Raw genomic sequence first — 20990 nt, 5'->3', positions numbered from 1 at the left:
AAAGGCCTTTTCTTCTTTCTTCTATGTTGCCCTTATCACAATGTCAGATATAGAATATTCATGTGAAAATTTTTCACTTGTGGAAAGAGATCTATTTCCTCTCTGCAAAAATACTTCCCCCTTTTCTATAGTCCCTTTCAGATTGCTGATCAGTCGCTGTCAGGAGCTAGTGCTGGGAGGAAGCAAGGACAGCACTGGGGACAAATCCAGTGCAACAAGTCAGGTTCTGATCCTGCCATTTCTACACCGAAAGGTTTTTGTAAAATTTGAAGAGGCTGAAGCTGAGATATCTAGCAATGCTTTTCAGACTCTGAAAAGTGGTTTACTGTCTGTATTGGCAAGTGTCATAGGGGCCTAGGCTCCTTGACCAGGAAGATGCTTGGAGAATTGCAGGCTATGGAGCAGCCCAAGGCTGAATCCCCAGATGGCCCTGCTGCCTTATTCACCACACATGTGGATATTGCAGTGTCTCTTATCTAGTAGCCGCCAATGTAATGCCAGCAGGCAAGTTCAGAAGTGGAAAGCAAACAATAGCCGCAGTGTAGTGCGTGGGCATTTGTTACGGCTACAGATCTGCCATCTGAGCACAGAAAGTGCTGTGCTCTCATCCAGCGCACTGGGAAGAGATGTTTTCGCCTCCTGGCACAGCCTCTTCTTGGCCCCTGACAGTTGGTTGCCACACCTCATCAGCACTCATCACCCAGGGCTGGTGGTGGGCCTGCCTGTGCACAGATGAACTGCTGCATCAGAAGGATCTTCTGTTCCCATTTCTTCAGTCTCAGCACTGTGCGATGAGCCAGTGACTCTTTAACCTGATTTGCCAAATACCCAACTTGCTAAATTTTCAGTGCCATTAACTGCGAACTGAAATTAGAAATGAGTTACCTATAGCTCCCCCCCCGCCCTCCCAGTTGTGGAAATTTGGCCCTTCAGGCTTGATTTTTAACAAAAAAACAAACAAACAAAAAACAAAGCAAAACAAACAAACAAAAAAACACACAAAAAAAAACCACCAAACTCTGCCTTGCTTTGTAGCTTCTCTTTCCTAGCAGGAATTGGCCGATACTGGGATGTTTCCATGCCTCACCAGCCCCTCGTACATATGAGGAGATGTAGTGCTGCTCACAGCTGTTCTTGCTTTAGTTGCTTTGGAGCAACTGTGATCTTAAGCCCTGAGGAGCAGCATGTGCTTAACTCAGCCTTGATGTTAGTTATCAAGATACGCTGGTACTTGCCTATGTTTAGCGTAGCCTTTCAGTTTTATAGTCTGGTGGTGCACAAGTCTATTGTGTGCTGCAGGGGAAAAAAAAAAAAAAGTTGTAATTTATTCCTGCTGCTTATTTAGGTATTCCTTCAGTGTCCAGACTTTTGAGACTCCTGCTTGTAAACATGAATATTTGTTAAATTGACCTGCCTTGATTAAAGGCTTTGGTGGGTTATTTTGGAAGATGTTCTCAAAGCTGCCTTTACCAGTTGTTTTTCTCTAAATTCCCTTTTTCTCTGTGATTTCCTTCTGGTAAGCCCTGGCCCCAAAGGGCCATAGGGCAGGGAGGAGAGACAAGCATATGTGTGGTTTTTAACTGTTTGTTTGTGACAGGATTGAGAGGTAAAGCATTAGGATGGAAAGGCTGTTTGCCAGTTACATAATTGAGTTTAACTTAGAGAACCTAATGAGAGGAACCTCATAATAGAGTTGAACCTGGAGCAGTACGCCACAGGCTCCAAACATGGTTTCTCTTGAGACTGCTGAATACAAGGATCTTCCTAAATTGACGGAAGTTTTTGTCTCATTTTGTTGTAATGATAGGGTTTGAACATCAAGGTAATTTCCTTTAAATTGCTAATTCAATTGGATCTGAAAGGCAGTGGATGTTTTTGTAGCAAGTATATTTCGGTCTGTTCACATCTTCATTTTGCTTGTGTTGTTTTTCAGTTACAAAAATTACACCTTTGTGACAGTCTTTGGAAACTTGCACCAGGCTCAGCTGGGTGGAGTCCCAGGGACCTACCAACTAGTCCACAGCTTCTTGAACATCAAACTCCCTGCGCCTGTCCCTGGTCTCCAGGTATGTCCATCACTTTCAGCAACAGAGCTAAAATAACAGAAATCTGTTTGCTGCAGCCCAGCCAGGAAACTCGTGCAGCCTCCAGTGGTTTTTCTATTTAAACTGCTTTAAAGGCAGCAGGCTGTTACTCCTTCTCTAGAATTTTCCATTAGGAAAATGGAAGATAGTAGACAAAAATCACTTGGAGTTCAGAGCTAGTCCCAAAGCACGGTGGTGCTCAGTAGTTTGAGTTCTAAATTCTAGAAATTAGTCTCTTCTGGTGGTCTTTCTAGAGATCAACAAGCAAGTATTAAAATATATTATGATGTAATCTCCCTGTTTTGATTTTTCTCTTTTTTTTGCACTTACTATAAGATGGTGACACCAGTTGTTGATGACTAAATATGTAATGAATTAATCTGAGCCTTGTATTTAGGAATCTGAATAAAATCCTGCTCACCTGCACACAGTAGAAAGCTGTGCACCTACAAAATCACCGGGTAAACAGGCAGGCTGGGTTGAAAAATTAAAGTTAAAAGCTAAATGAAATAATACATTATAACATTGGACACCACATAGCTGAGTCTAGCTGTCCTTTTCTTACCTGCTGAGATCCATGTTTAGTTTGGCATCTTCCTGTTTCAATACAAAAAATGTTTTAATACCTCAGTGGTCTAACCTAAACCCACCTCCTGGGTAGGGAGGATATCTACAGGCTAGTTCTGGGATTGTCAGAACCTCCAGACTGAAATCTGGGCAAGCAGAAGAGAGTCCCATCCTTCGCTGCTACGATGTGCACAGCTTTCACGGGTCTTAAACCTCATGACCTCTGGTTTCTGTGACACAAACAGAACTTTTTACTAAAATCAGTGTGTGGGTATAAGGGGAGAAATAACGAATGAGGCAAATGATAAAGTAATTCAAATATTTTGCCTTCTTTTTTTTTTTTTTTTTTTTTTTTTTTTTAATTATTTCTTACTTCATTTTCAGGATGGTGAGGTGGAAGGCCATCCTGTCTGGGCACTGATTTACTACTGCATGCGCTGTGGAGATTTGGCTGCAGCCATGCATGTGGTGAAACGGGCACAGCATCAGCTGGGAGAATTTAAAACCTGGTTCCAGGAGTACATGCACAGTAAAGATAAAAGGTAATTAGAAACTAGGAAAGATCTCTGTGAGGGGTGGGAATTGCTGTGGAGTAGTGAAATAATCAGTGGCTTGGTAGAAATATAGGAAGTTCAGGTCTCTTCTGGTGGTGATGGCTGCCTGGTGTTTATATTACCTACCTAAATTACACGTAAGAAGTTTGCATGTTTTAATATGTGGCTTTGAAGTCTAGAAATCTTCACAGAGAAAGAGTTGTTTGAAAATACACAAAGACTTACATTTCAAAAATAATACAGTGGTGTAGCTTTGCTTTTTTTACCATAGAATCTGCTTTGTGTAATGGTAGGATGCTGCATACGATAGATCAGATTTAGTCTGCTGTCACAAATCCTGTGTCTTTATTTCCCCCGTTGCTTATTTTAGTTGAACTTCCTTTGGGGAATGCTTTTTACTGCACCTGTTTTCAGAAGAATGCCACACAATAAAATCAAATAGTGTATGTTAGAGGCCTTCAGAAGCATTCACTCTCACATCTTTCTTGTGCTTATTTTCCTCTTCCAGTTTTTGCTATCCACCACTTGACGGGGGCCACTGGCCAAACTACTGATTACGTGCTTGTGAGCAGTTGAGTTAGTGCATCTTAAGGTGTGCTCTGAACTCTGCTGTGGTGTTTTAGGTTATCTCGTTTATCTTTCCACTTGCAGTGAATTTCAAACAAGTGCCCAGCCAGCTGTTGCATTACAGCTGTGCTCCCTTCAGGGGAATGGCACTGTGCTAAGGTACTGGGGGAAACCGGGGGGCCCAGGTCAGCCTATAAGTTTCATTCATATGTGGGAAGCTCTCATCCTGCAACGTGTGGAATGTATTGGCACTCTTCAGCTATGAAAATGAGAGCGAGAACAGATCGGTTTGCATGTCTTAAAAAAAAAAAAAAAAAAAAAAAATCCAACACAACTAAATGAGAGGGGGGGGGTAAAATAAATCAAAGTGCCATTTACCCGGTAGTGTATGCCATGTTATTCATCTGTAAATTAACCTGGTTTGTAGAGAATATCTAGGAGTGCTCATTAGAATAAGATTGTTCCAGAAACCTTAGTGAAGGTACTGTCATTGTTTTCATCACAAACACTTTAATGAGATACAGCATAATTGATTTGGTTTTATTACAGCTATGTGAAGGTAGTCTGCCTACAGATTTGACAACCAATGTCTTAGTCTCGGAGAAGACTTTACTGATTCAATTCTGTAAAATTCTCTACAGGAGGGTACAAGAAATAGAATGACAAATAACATTATGACAGTATTTAATGATAAAGATGAAAGTGTGTCTCCTAAAAGACTTCACGGTACAATGACCTGCTCACTTGTTAGTTACTAACCCAAACAGTTCCAAAGACTTTGAGCTCTCGTTTTCTGAAATAATGAAATAGCAGTCAGACAAAAATAGATCATCTATCACAATGTTAATGCACGACTAAAGAGACCATCACCTGAATTTATTTTTTTTTCAATATTTTTTCCCTGCAATGGGTATTTGAAGATGATTCTCCATAACTTTAATTATACATTTAAATTCATGTGTGCAAAATTTTTACCTACAGATGTAGGTAAAAAAGCAGGATGTGCAGGAAATACCAGCCAGTGCTTACTGTCATTGTGCCTTATCTGTGAATATCCACCTCTTTACATGGATTTGTACCCAGGTTTCCTCATGCAGGGTTTCATGTCTTTTCCTTCAGTCTTTTTTTTTTTTTTTCTTAGACTGTCTCCTGCCACAGAAAATAAACTGCGTCTTCATTACAGACGAGCTCTGAGAAATAATACTGACCCATACAAAAGGGCTGTTTATTGTATTATTGGCCGTTGTGACATTACAGATAACCAGAGTGAAGTTGCTGATAAAACAGAGGATTATCTTTGGCTAAAAGTGAGTGTGGTGTTGGGGTTGTGGTGGTGGTGGTTGGGTTTTCTGTTGTGTTTTGTTTTTTTTTTAAAAAAAAAAAAAACAGGTCTAAATGATATTGCACTTCTGCACAGCTCTGCTGTTTCTGGTGTTTTGCATCAGCATAATGCATGTGACTTGACCTTGCAGATAGGTGAGGTGGGAACCCCCATCGCGGGGCAGCTCTGTTACCCTCTGTGCTATCAGGTGTTAATTTGGGGACACTTGTCTTTGGAGAGTGTCGTGTTCTTCATCTGACGCTGGTCTTTGTCAGCTGTTTTTACAAGTAGTGTTAGCTTGCTACGGTGAGGATCCTGTGAATTTTCCTTTCTGGATGGATTCTGGCTGAAATGTTGGTGTCAGTTGGCAGAAGATGACACTGTTAATGCCTCTATAGTCCAAAGTCCTTACAGTTTTGATGGGGGCATGATGAATACTGGTCAGTACGCATTTCTCTCCCTTACCAGAAAGAGGGACTAGAATGATGTACTGTGAAGACTGGGTGAAAAAATACTGCTTTTAATTATTGCTTAGTGAGTTTTCAGAGTCCCAGCATCAGAGTTTGATGGCACGGATGGATACAAAAGTGCCCCTGGGTTATACCTGTGTGGATTTCTGCTGTTGCTACGTTAGAGATCTTTGCTTCCCAGCGATGGATGGACCTGATGTTGTGACTAAAAGTAGTTTCTAGTCAGTAGATCAAATCTTAGGAGAGGCTTCAGATGGAATGAATATCTCCCAAGTGCATCCCTTGTGCAAGGTGAAGTTGAAATATCTGTGCTTCTTTTTTTGGATGTGTTTTTTAGCTGAACCAAGTGTGTTTTGATGACGATGGTGCAAGTTCTCCCCAAGACCGACTAACGTTATCACAGTTCCAGAAGCAGCTGCTAGAAGACTATGGTAAGAAGCCACAGAGAGATGTGTTGCTTTGGGGCTCTGCTTTTCTGCTCTCGGCACTTTCCAGTTGTTTATTACAAAACCCCAGACCTCACATAAAACCCTGTAGCTCTCTGCTAGTGACAGGCATCTTCAGGCTGTTCAGGGACAGCTTGCTTCCCTAGAGTAATGGCAGACTTCAGTAAGATGTGATGAATGAGTCCCGGGTGTTCCCAGCAATCCCAAGAGTGAATATTCATCCTTGAACAACACTACTGCTATTTGTACTTTATCTGTACTAAATTATGGATTGCTTTCTCTCACCATGAATGCGCTAAGGTCTTTCAGCAAAAATTCCAGCTTTTGGAATACAGAACAGAAAAGCAATCATTACCTAATATGGGCATGTATTGAGAAGGCTTTTCTCTGTGCACATCCATTGTTCGTTGTTTCCCTTAAATTACCATTTTGAGTAATTTTCTGGGGACCCAAATCACAGTTCCTTCCACTTCAGAAAGTCTTAGGAACAACCCCAGCCCAAGAGTATACCTTTTCCCATAATCATCTTCCAACCAATCAAAATTGGGTCACTTGAACTATCCAAAACACAGAATTTAATTTCCACAGCCTTCTAGTTTGTAGCATTGCTCACACTCAGATAAAAATGTGTGGAAAAGAAATACAATAAGCTACCATTGGTGTCACTGAGGAGGAAAATCCAGGTTTTTAACATTCTTTGTTCCACTTGGCGTAAGTATAAATGAAGACAAAAAGTTGTGGTCTTCAGAGAATCTATTGCAGTCTATCAGAGATGGGCGTTCGTTGTCTGAAAAGAACAAAGGAGCTTTTCTGAGCAATTGTTTAATCTCTTTCACTTCCTGAATATGTCTTTATGCCGTGGTCTTTCATGATAGATAAGCCACTGATGTGTGATTAGGTATTCAGTTTTGTCTAGTATGTTTATTTCTGTTGGCATTGAATCAACCATAGCGATGTGCTGTGACAGGAAGTATCCTCTGTCAGTGATCTCTGATTGCAAAACGATTTTCACTTATACTTTGTGTGTTTGATGGTGTTGGTTTTGGTTTTGTTTTGTTTTGTTTTTTTTCAGGTGAATCACATTTTGCAGTGAACCAGCAGCCTTTCCTCTACTTCCAAGTATTGTTCTTGACAGCACAGTTTGAAGCTGCAATTGCTTTTCTCTTCCGGACAGAGCGCTTGCGTTGTCATGCTGTTCATGTTGCATTGGTCCTGTTTGAGTTAAAATTGCTACTGAAATCTTCTGGGCAGAGCGCACAGCTATGTAAGTCCTGCATATTCACTTTACAATAAAGGAATGTTTTCTGAGCCCTTAAGAGTGCTGTGTAGACGTGGCAGGTCTATGTAATTGATCAAACAAGCAGCATTTATCAGCACAGTCTCCTAAAAGTCAATTGTTTTAGTTGCATTAGAGCTCTGAAACATGGCTCTGACTAATTTGAGACGAAGATCAGAGCAACATTTCCTGGCGTTAGATTCTCTGATAGTGTTGTTTCTGACATTGCAGTAAGCCATGAAGCTGGTGACCCTCCTGGCATCAGGCGTCTAAATTTTGTTCGGCTTTTGATGCTTTACACCCGTAAGTTTGAATCAACAGATCCAAGGGAAGCTCTGCAGTACTTTTACTTTCTCAGGTAAGTCTCTGGACTTTCTTCTAGTTCTACTGCTTCATTATTCTTATCTGGGAAGTCCTCAGAAACAGGAATACCTTTCTCCTTCCCTTTCTTTTGTAGGAATGACAAGGACAGCCAAGGAGAGAATATGTTCTTGCGTTGCATTAGTGAACTAGTAATTGAAAGCAGAGAGGTATGTTTGGCCATGTTTTGCCTTCCTCACTTAAACTGAAATTCATTTCTTCATTGAAATCTTTCTTAGGCAGGACAGTCTTAAACAGTTGTTTACTCTTTCTACCTGATGCAGACCTATATGATGGGACATCTCACAGTGATCATGTTTAAGATATTTAATCATGTCCTGTTGCCTGTTGTTTATACACAGATAATTTTGACATAGATCACTGGTTTCCATTCATCCATGACTGCATCTTTGTATTTAGTAAATATGTTGTAAAACATGTGCAATTCATCTCTCTGTTTTTGTTTCCTTTTTTCTTACTTTACATCTGTGTGGATATAGTTTGATATGATTCTTGGAAAGCTGGAGAACGATGGTTGTAGGAAGGTAAGTTGACAAATGTTTATATTTTACATAAAAAGTACAAACTATGTGTGATTTCCAAAGTAGTCATGAGGCTATCTTGCTTTTCTTTATTTTTCCACTAGTCAAATTATTACTGTGTTTGAATACATACAAGTTCTCCAGTATGAGATACTTTTACTGAATAATCTGTGACCTTAACCCTCTAACAGAAGGGGCATCAGGTAAATTCAGTGAGGTCAGAATTTCATCTTCAGAGTAGGAAGTGGGATTTAGTACACGTTAGTAAAAGGCAGTTAGTAAAAACGGCTTGCTTGTAAGTGGATGTGAGATTGTTCTGTTAACTGTGAGGGATGTGTGTGAGAAAACTATATGACATTATCCTCATTCACCTCAGAGGAGGAATGTATTGCAGCCCATTAAAAATTCTTGTAATTAAGGGAGCAAGGGCTAACAAACCACAGACATAGCCACAACTGATCTGTCCTCTCCATATAGATGAGGGTAAGTACTGGATGAAAGATCAGCTGTTTTCACTTGTGATGTATCTACTTCTGCTATAAAAGCAGTAATCTGAAAGGAAACTGTAAGCTTACCCAGTCAGAAAAGAAAGGAAACCTTAAGGTTTCACCTGAAAAGAGGATGTGCATGCAAATGATTAAAATTTTAGATAATGACATTATTCTGTTTGCTGTGGCAATTTTTGAAGCTTTCTATATAAAGCAGACTCCAGAATCGTTTAAATCTTAATTTTAAGATTAGGGCTCATGTTGCAATCATTGGTACTGTCAAAAAAAAAAAAAAAAAGGAAGTTATTTCTGGCAGGATTTTCTTTTAGATGTTTTTGTTCTGTCAGCTAAAAGTAGTGAGATTGCACACATGAGAGCGAGGTAACTCGGTAATATTTACAAATATTTTTTTCATTTTACAGTTCTTTGTAAGATAGATAGTTTTTAGATTATACCATCAGTGGTGAATCCTGTTGTCTTGACTTTACTCGATTCCTTTTAAATGTAACTGTATTATTGTGTTTCTTTGGTATGAAGCCAGCCATCTTCGTTTTAAAAGAAATTACTGTAGAAGATGCAGTCTTATTTTTACATCCTCAACTACAGTAAAATCCTTGACTCTCTTCCTCACTTATATTCTACTTGTGTTTATTGTTTCTCCTAAAATTCTTGTCACCCTTTCATTTATCCGTGTAAGATTTCACTTGCAACCTGTCATGCCAATATACACAGACAGCATCTCTGGAGACCATGGCACGTTATATGCTGAAGTCTTTTGTGTTTTCTTCTCCTCTGTAATGTGTCATCAGCAATTAAAATAATTTAGAATTTGATCTGTTATCTGGGTCATTTTGAATGAATTAGAAACTGCAGATGTCTCCGTGCTGACTCCATTTTGGAGAAAGTCTCTCTCACAAGAGCTCTTTCTATTTTTAATGTGTCCCTTTTGCGCGTTCCCATGGAAATGTATAGGCCATTCTAATCATAATCCAACATGTAAAATATTCATTGCCTTGACAGAATATTCAGGAGTTTTTAAGCATTCTGATTTCTCTCCTTTCATTTTTGTCTCACCTCTTTAGCCTGGAGTGATAGACAAGTTTACAAGTGATACAAAACCCATTATCAATAAAGTGGCTTCTGCAGCAGAAAATAAAGGATTGTTCGAAGAAGCTGCAAAACTCTATGACCTTGCAAAGGTAAATATCTTCTTTGTGCTGCCTTAAATATGTACCTGGTTCACCACTTCTTTTTCTAAATGTTCTCCCTGTGATTAGAAGGTTAAATTTCATCTCGGAGATTGAATTGCCCTTATTCAAGCAGATTATTTCTGCTGCTGTTAAAGCAGAGGCATTGGCTGCACGGAGAAAGGGTTTCAGTGAGCAAACCCAGATGGATTGTGTTCCAACCCATTCTGATTTAAGATGTCCTGGTCCTTGATCAATGTGGTCTTCTGAGGAGATTGCCTCATGTATGGTTTTATTCTGGCTAATGAAGTTGTTTATCTGGAGTGTGCTTTTCCAGTTTCATAGATGTTGAGTTGATGTCTGAAACAGTTGGGCTTTATAGTGAGTAGTGTTGTTTGCTTTTGATATATACTAGAAATAAAAGTGGATGTAACCATAGCCACTGTTTCAGGGGAGAATAATTTCACATGAGCCAGCAGCATTATGTTGCTAATATGATCTTGATTCTTTGTGGGAGGGAGTCATCTCTGAGCTTGCACTAGCCACCTCTGCGTGAGACCTTTATGCTTTTTCAAAGAGATTAAAATACTTAAGTCCCCTCATGCTCTTTTTATTTCTGTGTAATTTGAATACCAACAGAACCCTGACAAAGTTTTAGAACTGATGAACAAGCTCCTCAGTCCCGTTGTTCCCCAGATGGGCACTCCCCAGTCGAACAAAGAGCGGTTGAAGAACATGGCCCATGCCATTGCTGAGAGGTAAGATAAGGGGCAGGACTGGGTGATTCACCTGGACCCTGACCTGGGACTGTCAATTCAGTGGGTGTTAATTCCTGAAGTTGCTTCTGCTGGCTGGACTGTGAAATCCCCAGCAAAGTATTCAGGAAGACAGAGAAGAGGGTAGAATTTACCCCCTCTGTCCTGCTCGTGATGGGTTGCAATACTGAAACCAGAAACATAATCTTCAGGGGCAGGTCAGGTAAATTTGGTAAGAAGCTTTATCTGTAGGTGAATCAGGAAAAGGGAATTGCGGGATTGCTGGCAGGAGATGGAGGCCAATAAGGAGCAAGAAATACAGTGAATTGTATGCTTTAGATTATTTTTACAGTGAAGTAGTGTAACAGTTGCAGAATTGCAACACAGTTCACTTGCTTGAAATAGTATTAAGAGAAAGCTAGAAAACCAGTAATTCTGAGTTGTAACAGCAGAGCGGAAAGTTCAGTAGCTATCTGAAAACTTTATTTCACTGCTGCTTTAATGAAAGCTAAAAAGGACCATTTCAGCTGAGGTGTCTGTATGGCTAAGGTAACCAGTGGACCCATTTCCACAGCCTGTTACTTTAGGAAAGCGCTGGGTGGCGTTTAGAAAAGAGAGAAATGGAAGTGACCAACAGGAATGTCACCTGCAATGTCAGTGTGCTAATTAGTACGTGTGTTTGAGAAACATCTGTGCTCAAGATTCATTAGCAGCTTGAATTTAGGAATAACCTGCTTCTGAAAGGTTGCAATTGCAAAATAGCTTTGGGGTTTTTTAAATCATCTTTTTTTAGTGCATCTTGTCACAGTGACTGCCGTGGACAATTCCTATATTTTACTAGAGTCAAATATGTGGGTACTTGTGAGAAATATCTTACTGCTTTTCCTTAACAATTCCAGTGGGGAGAGAATAAAAATAAACCAAGTACACTTGCTGGCACTTTAACATTGAGAAGACAAAGAAATGGGTTGATTGCAGTGAGAGGCCTTTGCCTTCTTTTGACAAGTGGCATTTGCCAGTCACTCTTTCAGTCAGCCTTTCCTTCATTCAGTCAGGCTACAGACTGAGTGGAAATTGGTACCATATGGAGCCAGTGAGAGGCTCATTTGGTAGCAGACATTAAGGAGAATTAAACCTATGACTTGAGCTTAAGCTTCAGCAAAGGCCCTAATGGGCTTTGTTTTGCTACTTGCTTTGATCCGTACGAGAGCCCTAAATATTACCATTCAATAGTGTCACTTTACAGCTGCAAACCTGAATGATTGCAAAGCCACAACAGTTGTGATTAGCTCATCTTCTTGCCAATGAAATGTAATGCAGCTTTTCTTCCCGTGCTGTACTGCAGACGGTACTGTAGGGGTGCAGCTTTCCTCCCGTGCGTTCTGGGTGATGTTTTTGGAACAGGGGAGCCACCCAGCAGAAAAGGCCAAGAGGCTGGCTGCCTCCTCTGCAGCAGCGCGGTGCGTACCGTGCACTTCACCGGTCTTGCTGTTACCCTGAGGAAGGAGCTCCTTTCTGACCTTGTGCCGTTAGGAGTGAGAGCAGGCAGCCCTCCAGTTCATCTCCTAGCAAGGGTAGCTGGACAGAGCATGCAGAAGCATCTAATCCATTTTTAAGTCTTAACTTCTTGCCTGGAGCAGGCAGTTGTACTGGAGAATTGTCTGCTAGAAAACAGCATGTTAAACTTGCTTGTACAGCGCTTGCCTTGCAGGTCTCTGGTTCCTGTCGCTGTTTTCCCCACGAATGTGGGAAGTGTAAACATTTAAAAGGAAACAAATGCCGGATTTGATGGAAAACGAGAAGCGAATAAAAGTATTTAAAAAAAAAAACCAAACCACAATCTGTGAAAATTCTGCCTCCTGGCTAAGGAAAATTAAAGCTGTCCTTTGTTAGATGTCTTCTGTCCTTGTGCTTGATGTCTTCGCTTCCAAGAATTGCAAGAGCACATTTCTAAATGGTTGCCATTTTGTACAATAAAATTGTAAAACAATTTCTTTCAGGTACAAAGCTCAGGGGATAAGTGCAAAGAAATCCGTTGACTCCACGTTCTACCTTCTGCTAGACTTAATCACGTTTTTTGATGAATATCACGCTGGTCACATTGACAGGGCCTTTGATGTAAGTTTCAAGAGTTCTGTTTGAAGTAGAGCCTTCCTAATGCCCTTGAAAGCCCAGAATGTCTCAAATAACATCACTTAAAACAAAAAATTATATTTAACGAGTTAGAAGGTGCTGCAGTGCTATAGGGTTTTAAAAATGTGTTTCTTCCCTGTTGCTTGATAATCAGGAAGGTCTTTCTGGAGCTATTTTGTAGACACTGAACAAAATATTCCTGCTACTCAACAAAGTGAGGAGATAAACCACTAAGTAACAATTAATTTATTTCTTCCGAATGGAATCGGGAGCATTTCATTAACACTTCAAAAACATACTTTATTAGTCTATGGTACGTAGAGCATGGATTATCTACCCTGATTCCTGCTTTTCTTTTTGAAGATTATTGAACGCCTAAAGCTGGTACCTCTTAGCCAAGATTGCGTAGAGGAGAGAGTTGCTGCCTTCCGGAATTTCAGCGATGAAGTAAGTAATGTCTCTTGGGTTTAGCTTCCAAAAGCCTTTTGCTTTGTTAAAAGGATCTTAAAACTTTGTCATCTCATCATGCTTTAACAGGGAAATAGGATAGGATTATTTTGCATTTGTACAAGTAGACTTTTGGCTCACAACTTTTTCTCCTTAGTGCTGCTTTTTGGAGCACTAGAATTTCCTACTCAGAAATCCTGTCTCCATTTTGCAGAAGGCATCTGCAGGTCTGATTCTCTCTGAACTTAATGAGTTCAATTTAAGAATTTGGGATATTGAAAACTTTCAACTGTGCTGCTGACTTAGTTCTTCCACGTTCTTTACAGTCACTGAGCATTTGTAGGGTCTTCTGTTTTCTTCCCTCCAAATTAGAAGAACTCATGTATTTGGGTATTAGCAAATGAAGTATACAAAGCATAATGGAAGGCTGTTATTGCTCTTGAACTGTTTTAACCGGAGGGTGTCGCTTCTCTTTTGGACAGTGTTGCTGTGTATTGATGTGCTTTGGGTTTTATCTGAACTGTTGCTATCAAACATGAAGGTGCAGCCGTTGTATACATCTGTCTCAGAACTCTGGGTAACTTTTTTTGCCAAGTGGTGCTGTCACAGCAGGGACAACCATTAAATGTATGACTGTTACATGAGTAAATATCAACCATAGTTATCACTGCTTGGTTTTCAGTTGTTGTTATGGCAAGGGTAATGATTCTGTCAACCTGCTCTTCACCACAATATGTCCTTCTTTTTTTTTTTTTTTTCTTCTTTATGTAGATCAGGCACAATTTATCTGAGGTCCTGCTTGCAACCATGAATATTTTATTCACCCAGTATAAGAGGATGAAAGGCACAAGCCCAGCCACTCCTGCCAGACCCCAGCGGGTAATGGAAGACAGAGATTCGGTAAGGTTATAATCTTCATTGTCTGACAAGTTTTCCTACTTCCATTTTCCCCGGATTTCAAGGGATTGGGCTTTAAATAACTGCAAAACTCTCATGGTCTTCACTTTTGACTTGCTCAGTTAATTAGTCTTAGACTACTCCACTTGCTCAGTTATTTAGTCTTGAGACTAGTCTCTCCTAACTTCAGCTTTGTGTAAAGAAAGAATATTACTCTAAATGGCGTTCAGCTAATTAAGATATATTACACTAAATACTCACCTCCTAGCAAGGGAAAACAAGTGTTCAGTTTGCTTCTTGATGGGATCTTAAATAGTTACCAGATGTGGACAGTGCCCTGTCTCTAGGATGGTTGGTGTCGCTGCCTTGACAACTGAGCTGCTGTTTTTCAAGAACCTGGTTTCCATTCCTTTCATCTGAGCTAGTGCCCTCTGTGCAAAACTGGTTTCTGGTGGAAAGGCCTTCCTTGACTCCCCTCCTTGGCTTGCTTCTGTGGTGACGTGGGCTGACGTTTTCAGTGTCCTTGGGCAATACAACAAGCTGCTCAAGTACATGAACTTGGTGAGTGGCTGTAGCAGGTTGCCAGTGTTGTTCTGCTGCCTCTGCAGCACAGTGGGCAGCAGCTTCCAGGTGCCGTGGTGCTTGGCCTGGTTTAAATGGCTGACGATGGTGGGTCTGACTTCACTGCCAGAGTCAGTGCTGAAGCATTTCCCCCACCTACTGACAGGAGCCTACACCTTCGGCGAGCCTCAAAATAGGCGCCACTTAAAGGGCACAGCCAGATTTGCAGGTATTTGTCTGACAGCGTGCTGTGTTGAGCAGAAGGGTTCTCAGTTTAGCTGTTGTCAGCTTTGGTCTTGTAGCTCTTACTAAGTTAAAGCTGCCACAGGCACTTGAAAACCAAGGCCAAACCACTCATCCTGTTTTACAGATTAGGAAATAAATATCCAACTCCTTCTGAGAATGAAAACCAGCTTGGGCCACAGCCAGCTTTATTCCAGGCTTTAGTCATCTGCAAAAGTGCCTTTGATCTATAAATTGCAATATTGGTAAAAGTCTTGGTAGCATTTTTAAATTACATCAGAAAATGAAAGGCTCAAGTAATGATACAGCTTTTGTCTTTGGGGTGCAGCGTGTGAGCGAGCTACGGGATCCTGCCTTGCAACTAAGCTTGTACGCTAGATCGGCAGCATTGGAGAAGGATCCGTGCTGCTTGGGCTTCTCCCACCTCAGATTCTGCACGTGTGAAGAAGTCCCGGGCTACCACAATCTGTTACCTGCTCTGTGTGTTCACAAAGTTGGCACTGAGCAAACAGCCTTAGCTCCTTGATTTCCAAGCGAGCTGTTTATTTTGGTTTTGTGATTTCAGTCTTGCGCCTTGGGTAGAAGCATTTCCCGTCTCCATAGGGGTGTAATGCTGTCGGGTGTCATCTCGGTGTGAGTACCATGACCCCGGCCTACCAAAGGTTGCTGGGCTGAATGGCAATGGGATCGGCGGCTGTGCTGGCAGCAGTTTGTGCAGAAGGAAGCCACCACGACATCGTGTCACCAGTGTGCTTGGTGTGAGCGTGTGCGTGAATGCGCTCTGCACGCTTATGTTGTTACAGCTGTGGAGCTCAGCTGTTGATGTACCTTGCTAAAAACCCTTGGAAGTTTTCTTTTTTTTCAGGCTTCAATTTTTGTTAATCAAGCTCCTGGCCTTGTGGTGGGATCTTGTGGCAGCAGGGTACCAGTGGTGGTGGAGACCCAGGGTTTCTGAGTCACGGATCTCTGGCTGCCATGTGCAATAAAAGCTGTTAGAGAGGACACGTGCGAGCTGTCTGCGGTCAGGGAGGTGATAAGAGAATAGCTACGTGACTGTAATGTCAGAAGGGAACATAAATCTGCTAACGTAGGATTAGCTAGAGAGAAAAAAGTCTACAAGCCCTGTAGCTCTCGGCTGCCTAAAGATTTGCACGGGTAGAAAAATACCAGGCACACGGAAGGTAGGGTAAGAACAGCTTTAGCCCATGTTCTTCTTCTTTTTTCTTGCCCTGAAGAATTCCCTCCAAGACTGCAGGAGCAGGGAATTTAGATTGCTTCAGTTTCCCTGTTTGGGGAGCGACTCGACTGATGTCAGTGGTAGGAAGAAACGAGGGCATTTCAAATGTGAGAAGAGAGGTGTTTCTTCAGCAGAATCTCCCTGTTCACCTGAACAGAGAGGGCAGGTACGAGCTTTTGCAGGCTGTACTTGACAAGAATTCTTCTTTTGAACTTCCCTGGGAGGAAGGCAGCTTTTCCTTTTTCCACGGGGAAGCAGATTTCAAGGGAAATCAGGTTCTTCCAGAAGCTTTAACAATCTCGGCGCATAGCCCGGTAGGCAGTGCGAGCGAAAAATTACCTTTCCTCGAATAGGTCTTTGAAATCCCTGGGTTTCCTCTAGATCCATTGGAGCAGACAGATTCAAATCCCTCTGTTCATCAGAAGAATTTGAAAACACGAGGTGATAGCTGTTCATAAGTCAGAGGCTTATTCCACGTAGCAGGGAACAGCATCCCCCAGAGTAGGAACACGTGGCTCCTGAACCTGCCCGCTAGTGCCAAGCGCGGGGCTGCTGGGCGCCCTAAGCAGGATTCTGCTGTAACGGGTAGGGAGCAGAGGGGCTTTGGCAGGAACAGTGTGGACCCAGCAGCAAGGGCAGGATGGAGGGGAATAACACCTCTGGAGCCCCCTGCACCCCGTAATGCTCTCTGCTGGATCATCTCCTGTCCCACTTCGGAGCTGAAATGGGCTTTATTTAGAAATTATCAGGTTTGGAGTTGCAGCCTGGCGTTTTGTGCATTTTGTTTATTTCAGAATGAAATTACCTGGGCGGTGTTTGGAGTCTTTTTTTTTTTTTTGTTAACGTATATACATTAATTAGTTTGGGGAATGAGGGAGCAAAGTCCTGTCCCACTTGGCCTGATCCATTTTGTCAGATTTCAGGCAGAAATTACAGCGAGCCCTGACTGCAGCGCCAGAAACCACGGCTGCGGTGGCAGCGCTGACCCCGGTGCCAGGAGCGCCCGACAGCAATGTCACACACTCCCGCCCCGATCCAGGGTGGCGAACTCTCTGGAGCAGCCCAAGGGCATTGTCTCAGCAGCAAAATTAGGTCATGAAAGGAATGGAATTCTTTTTTTTTTTATTTATTTATTTGTGGTCTTATTTTAAATCGCGAGTCTAACATTCATTAAGTAATTACAGCCAATAGAACATCTAGACCTCCAGGCCGCTCTTAACCTCTGCAAACCTCTGTTTGTTCTTCCTGAAGTACTGCAACCTATCGTGTTGTTTTGATTTTTTTTTTTAAAAACAGACTGACTCTAGTATTATTGCTACTGGAAAGGTAAATAGAACAGTAGCTCGCACTGCTCCTGAGCCTTTCCTAGCCACAGTGAGAGTTTTTGCCTCTTAATATTTTAATTCTGAAGAGTCAGACACCTTGACACCCTTCTTTTCATCTACCACCTGCTTTGACCTCCACTGAAAAGTGGCGGGTCAGGCGTAACTACCCGCCCTCGCTGTGTAGCAGGGTTGGAAGCAGACCAGAGGTGCTGACTGTGACTGGAGCTGAGCGAAGGCATTTGCGGGGGGGCGCCTTGTTAAGCAGCCAGCGGGTCGGGGTCAGCCAGCTGGTAACTCGCAGCTGGGGGAACTGTCCTGGGAGCTTCTGGGTCAGTCTCAGTTGCGCCGCTTTACTGCAGAGGCCCGCCGGCGTGCTGCGCTGCCTTCTGGCATCCCTCAGCCGCAGTGCTTGGGGACGGGAGGATCGTCTCCAGCCACATCGCCCGCAGCTCGGCGGCCAGGCAGGAGCGCAGCGCCGGGAGGGGACACTGCTCTGTGTTCCAGCCGGGCCACGGGGCTTCCTAGGCAGTCACAGCTTGCCTTCAGACAGGGGAATGGCAACAGAAAATCGAACGGCTGTGATCTCGGTGCTAAAGACAGCTTACTTTCCTGCCCCATGTGCGAAGTTGAAGATTTTTTGCACAGCTGAGGCAGTAGCGTTTAGAAACAGATGAGCATCCTGGCTTTTCCATTATGAGCTTCCAGAGCTCCTCTGTTGCCACTGAATAACTGACTGCTTTAACATCGCCCTGAGAAAGGGGTAGAATTGCCCAGATGGGCATCGGGGCCGCTGTTTATAACTATTCCCAGCCATGTAATGGGCTTCAGTCACTTCTCAGCTTGGAAGTTCCTGCTGTCAGACTTACCATCCCATGCCCACAGCAACCAAAGCTGCTCCAGCTTGCCCTGCAGTCAGCAGATTAAAGGAAGATTTGAACAGTGGGATCTTCCAGTACAGTAATTTAGAGATGCTTAATATTTAAGAAGAAAACGCTGTAAGCAATCAAACAATCAGTTTTCTGTAAAGATTTAGGCTTTCTGTAATTCTCCTGACCTCCTACCAGTTACTGGAATTATATTCCTTTTAACTTACTAACGGTTTTAACAAATGAAGCAAATTATTTCTGAATTCCTTCAGCTGTTACGTAGCCTTCTGGTGCCCAAGAATAGAGTTTGGCTAGTTTAGGCAAAGCTCTCTGAATGTACTTGGTACATCTACGCTCATTGTGTTCCGGAACGAAGAGCCTTTAAGGGTGTTGGTGGGTTGCAGGTGATGCTGGAGGCCTCAGGGGGTGTGTGGCACCACCGGTTTGTTTGTGGTAGTTCTGCTTTGAGAGCGGCAGTGCTGCATTTCAGCAGGGTCAACTTGGTATTCGGCAGGGTGGAAGAGAATCTTGTTGCCCTGGGAAAGCCCACTCCATGCAGAAATTGCAAGATTGCTGCAGTACAGCAATGCCCCACGTTGTTGAAAATGTTTTTTTCTTGAGTAATTTTAAATAAATGGGAATTATTTTTTTTTTTAATGCGAAACGGATGAATCGGCATGTTTTTAATGGTTGGAAAAGGAAATAATTGGATTTCCTTCCAGAGATACATTATCTAGAGAGCAGCTCTGAGAAATAGAGATTACATTTGCTTGTTTGAAAAGGCAGGTGTTTAATTTGTGTCTAGCTCAGCTTTCATTGTGGCTTTTTTAAATACTAAAGCGACTGTACTTTTATTTTTCTGTCTTTTAGCAACTGCGATCGCAAGCTCGCGCACTGATAACGTTTGCTGGAATGATCCCTTACAGAACGTCGGGAGACACGAACGCAAGACTAGTGCAGATGGAGGTCCTTATGAATTAGAGAAGCTTTTCCGTAGGGTTGCAGCAACCTGTGCCTGTCGTTAGTACGTTCAGAGGGTGGGACCAGTATCGTTTTGTATTCTGTATTTTTGTTGCTGGAAATAAATTCCTTTGATTTCTATTTGTTTTTGCCATTTTCATTTTCACTGATTTTTTTGTGTTTTTATGTTTCTATTCATTTTATTTTAAATTAGTTCATATTTAGGAAATCACTAGTGAATGGGCTGTGCAGGGAAAGAAGCCCTAGGTCTGCAGTAGGGAGGTGAACGAGCAATTTTATGGCAAAGGGGGGAAGCGGAGAAAGAAAACTTTGATTTAGCTTTCTGTTTTTTTGGAACACATGTTTAGTGTTGGCAACCTGTGTCCGATACACCGCGGGCACGCCAGGCTGCTGCCCGCCCGTAACGTTGTCTCGGCGTGGGGCGCGCGCGTGTCCGTGGGGCGCGGGCGAGCTCTGCCTGCCGCGGAGCCGCCCCTGGCTCTCGCGTCGGTGTCTCGGGCGTACGGAGCCCTGCGGGTCCCGGAGCTCCCCTCAAGCTTTTGGCGGGGAGCCGCTGGGCTTGGAAACAAGTGTCTGGTGGTAGGAGAGATTTTTGTGAGTTTTCAGCCAGTTGCATTCCAGATGCTCCCAAGCCGCGTTCACCGGGGGAAGGGAGGATGCTGAGCACAGGAATCCAAGTGCGGGCGCGTTGGGCGCGCGTGGATATTGCTGTTGGTTTAGTGGGAAACCTGCGGGGCCTTAAAAACTGCTTAGCTTTAAATGTTTTGAGCTACGATTTAAATCGGTGTGAAAGCCCGGGGAGCACGTTATAGCGGAAGCTGTGAGAACGCCGTGCGGTTCTGGTCACACCGCCGGCCGCAAAACGTAGGGACCGACTTCAACCTTTGCATGTTAACACCCACCGTGGGAGAGAATTCATCTCCATTTTGCAATGTCGAAGCTTAACGGTGCAGAGGGATGTTTGCCTGACTTGATGACCGTTTACTTTTCCCACCAGAAATGTTGTAGGATAAATTCTGTCAGCCTTTTGGACAGGAAGCAAAGGGGCGGCTTGCCAAGCCGCCCGAACCCGTGTGTCTCAGCATTAGCAAACTGGCTGCTGGGGCTGCCAGCCGTCGAGCTGGGGGCCGTGTATGGCTCCGAGCGGTCCCGTAGCGTGGCCGAGGTTGTTTCGACTGAAGGCGGAGAGAGACCCAAGCAACCCCCTGCAAGTGGAGGGGATTTGGTGAGTTACCAGGGAGCTACCTCGGGGGGGGGGGGGGGGGTGAGGGTGGGAATTGAATTGCCTAACAAAATGTCCACGGTGGAAAGCTTTATTAGCATTTTTGGCCTATTCGTGTGGGACTGCTGCTTGGTGCGTCTCAGCTGACAGCTCACCCGATCCCCTAGAGAACAGGTTACCCAGGAGTGGGTGGCAGAGCAAGGCACCTTCCCCGACGCTTGCAGGCAGTCCTGGGTGGGCTGGGGTTGCCCCACGGAGGGTCCTGCGGGACAAACCCTGCTCCTGTGTCTTTCTTGCTGGCACTCAGCCCCATCCCTGGGTTACTCCTAGCATCAAACTACCTCTCATACAGAGGCTGGCGAGTCGGTACCTGTCCTCAGGCAACCGCTGATCTGAGCAAGAGAGGGCCGAGGCGTCGATCCGGGCAGGGGGAAGGCCACCCTCCCCGCTGTAATTCCCTC

General features: G+C 43.3%; 1 protein-coding gene across 5 annotated transcripts in view; it reads left to right on the top strand.

Annotated features, from left to right (window-relative positions):
- NUP93 (nucleoporin 93) overlaps positions 1–19427 on the top strand; it is an 83439-nt gene extending 64012 nt beyond the window's left edge. For all 5 annotated transcript variants that reach the window (XM_032998403.2, XM_032998417.2, XM_032998410.2 and 2 more), the window contains 14 exons: positions 1934–2066; positions 3036–3193; positions 4914–5079; positions 5901–5994; positions 7082–7273; positions 7517–7643; positions 7743–7815; positions 8146–8190; positions 9758–9874; positions 10502–10620; positions 12618–12735; positions 13114–13197; positions 13969–14097; positions 19197–19427. In XM_032998403.2, coding sequence (XP_032854294.1) covers positions 1934–2066; positions 3036–3193; positions 4914–5079; positions 5901–5994; positions 7082–7273; positions 7517–7643; positions 7743–7815; positions 8146–8190; positions 9758–9874; positions 10502–10620; positions 12618–12735; positions 13114–13197; positions 13969–14097; positions 19197–19307 — 1666 coding nt within the window. In that variant the 3' untranslated portion in view covers positions 19308–19427. The remainder of the gene's footprint in view (positions 1–1933; positions 2067–3035; positions 3194–4913; positions 5080–5900; positions 5995–7081; positions 7274–7516; positions 7644–7742; positions 7816–8145; positions 8191–9757; positions 9875–10501; positions 10621–12617; positions 12736–13113; positions 13198–13968; positions 14098–19196) is intronic.
- The last annotated feature ends 1563 nt before the right edge of the window (positions 19428–20990 follow it).

This window comes from Tyto alba, unplaced genomic scaffold, assembly GCF_018691265.1.
Source record: "Tyto alba isolate M040663 unplaced genomic scaffold, T.alba_DEE_v4.0 Super-Scaffold_26, whole genome shotgun sequence".
NCBI lineage: Eukaryota > Metazoa > Chordata > Aves > Strigiformes > Tytonidae > Tyto > Tyto alba.
Note: the sequence above shows the minus strand (reverse complement) of the source record. Positions and strands in the feature narration are given on the sequence as shown.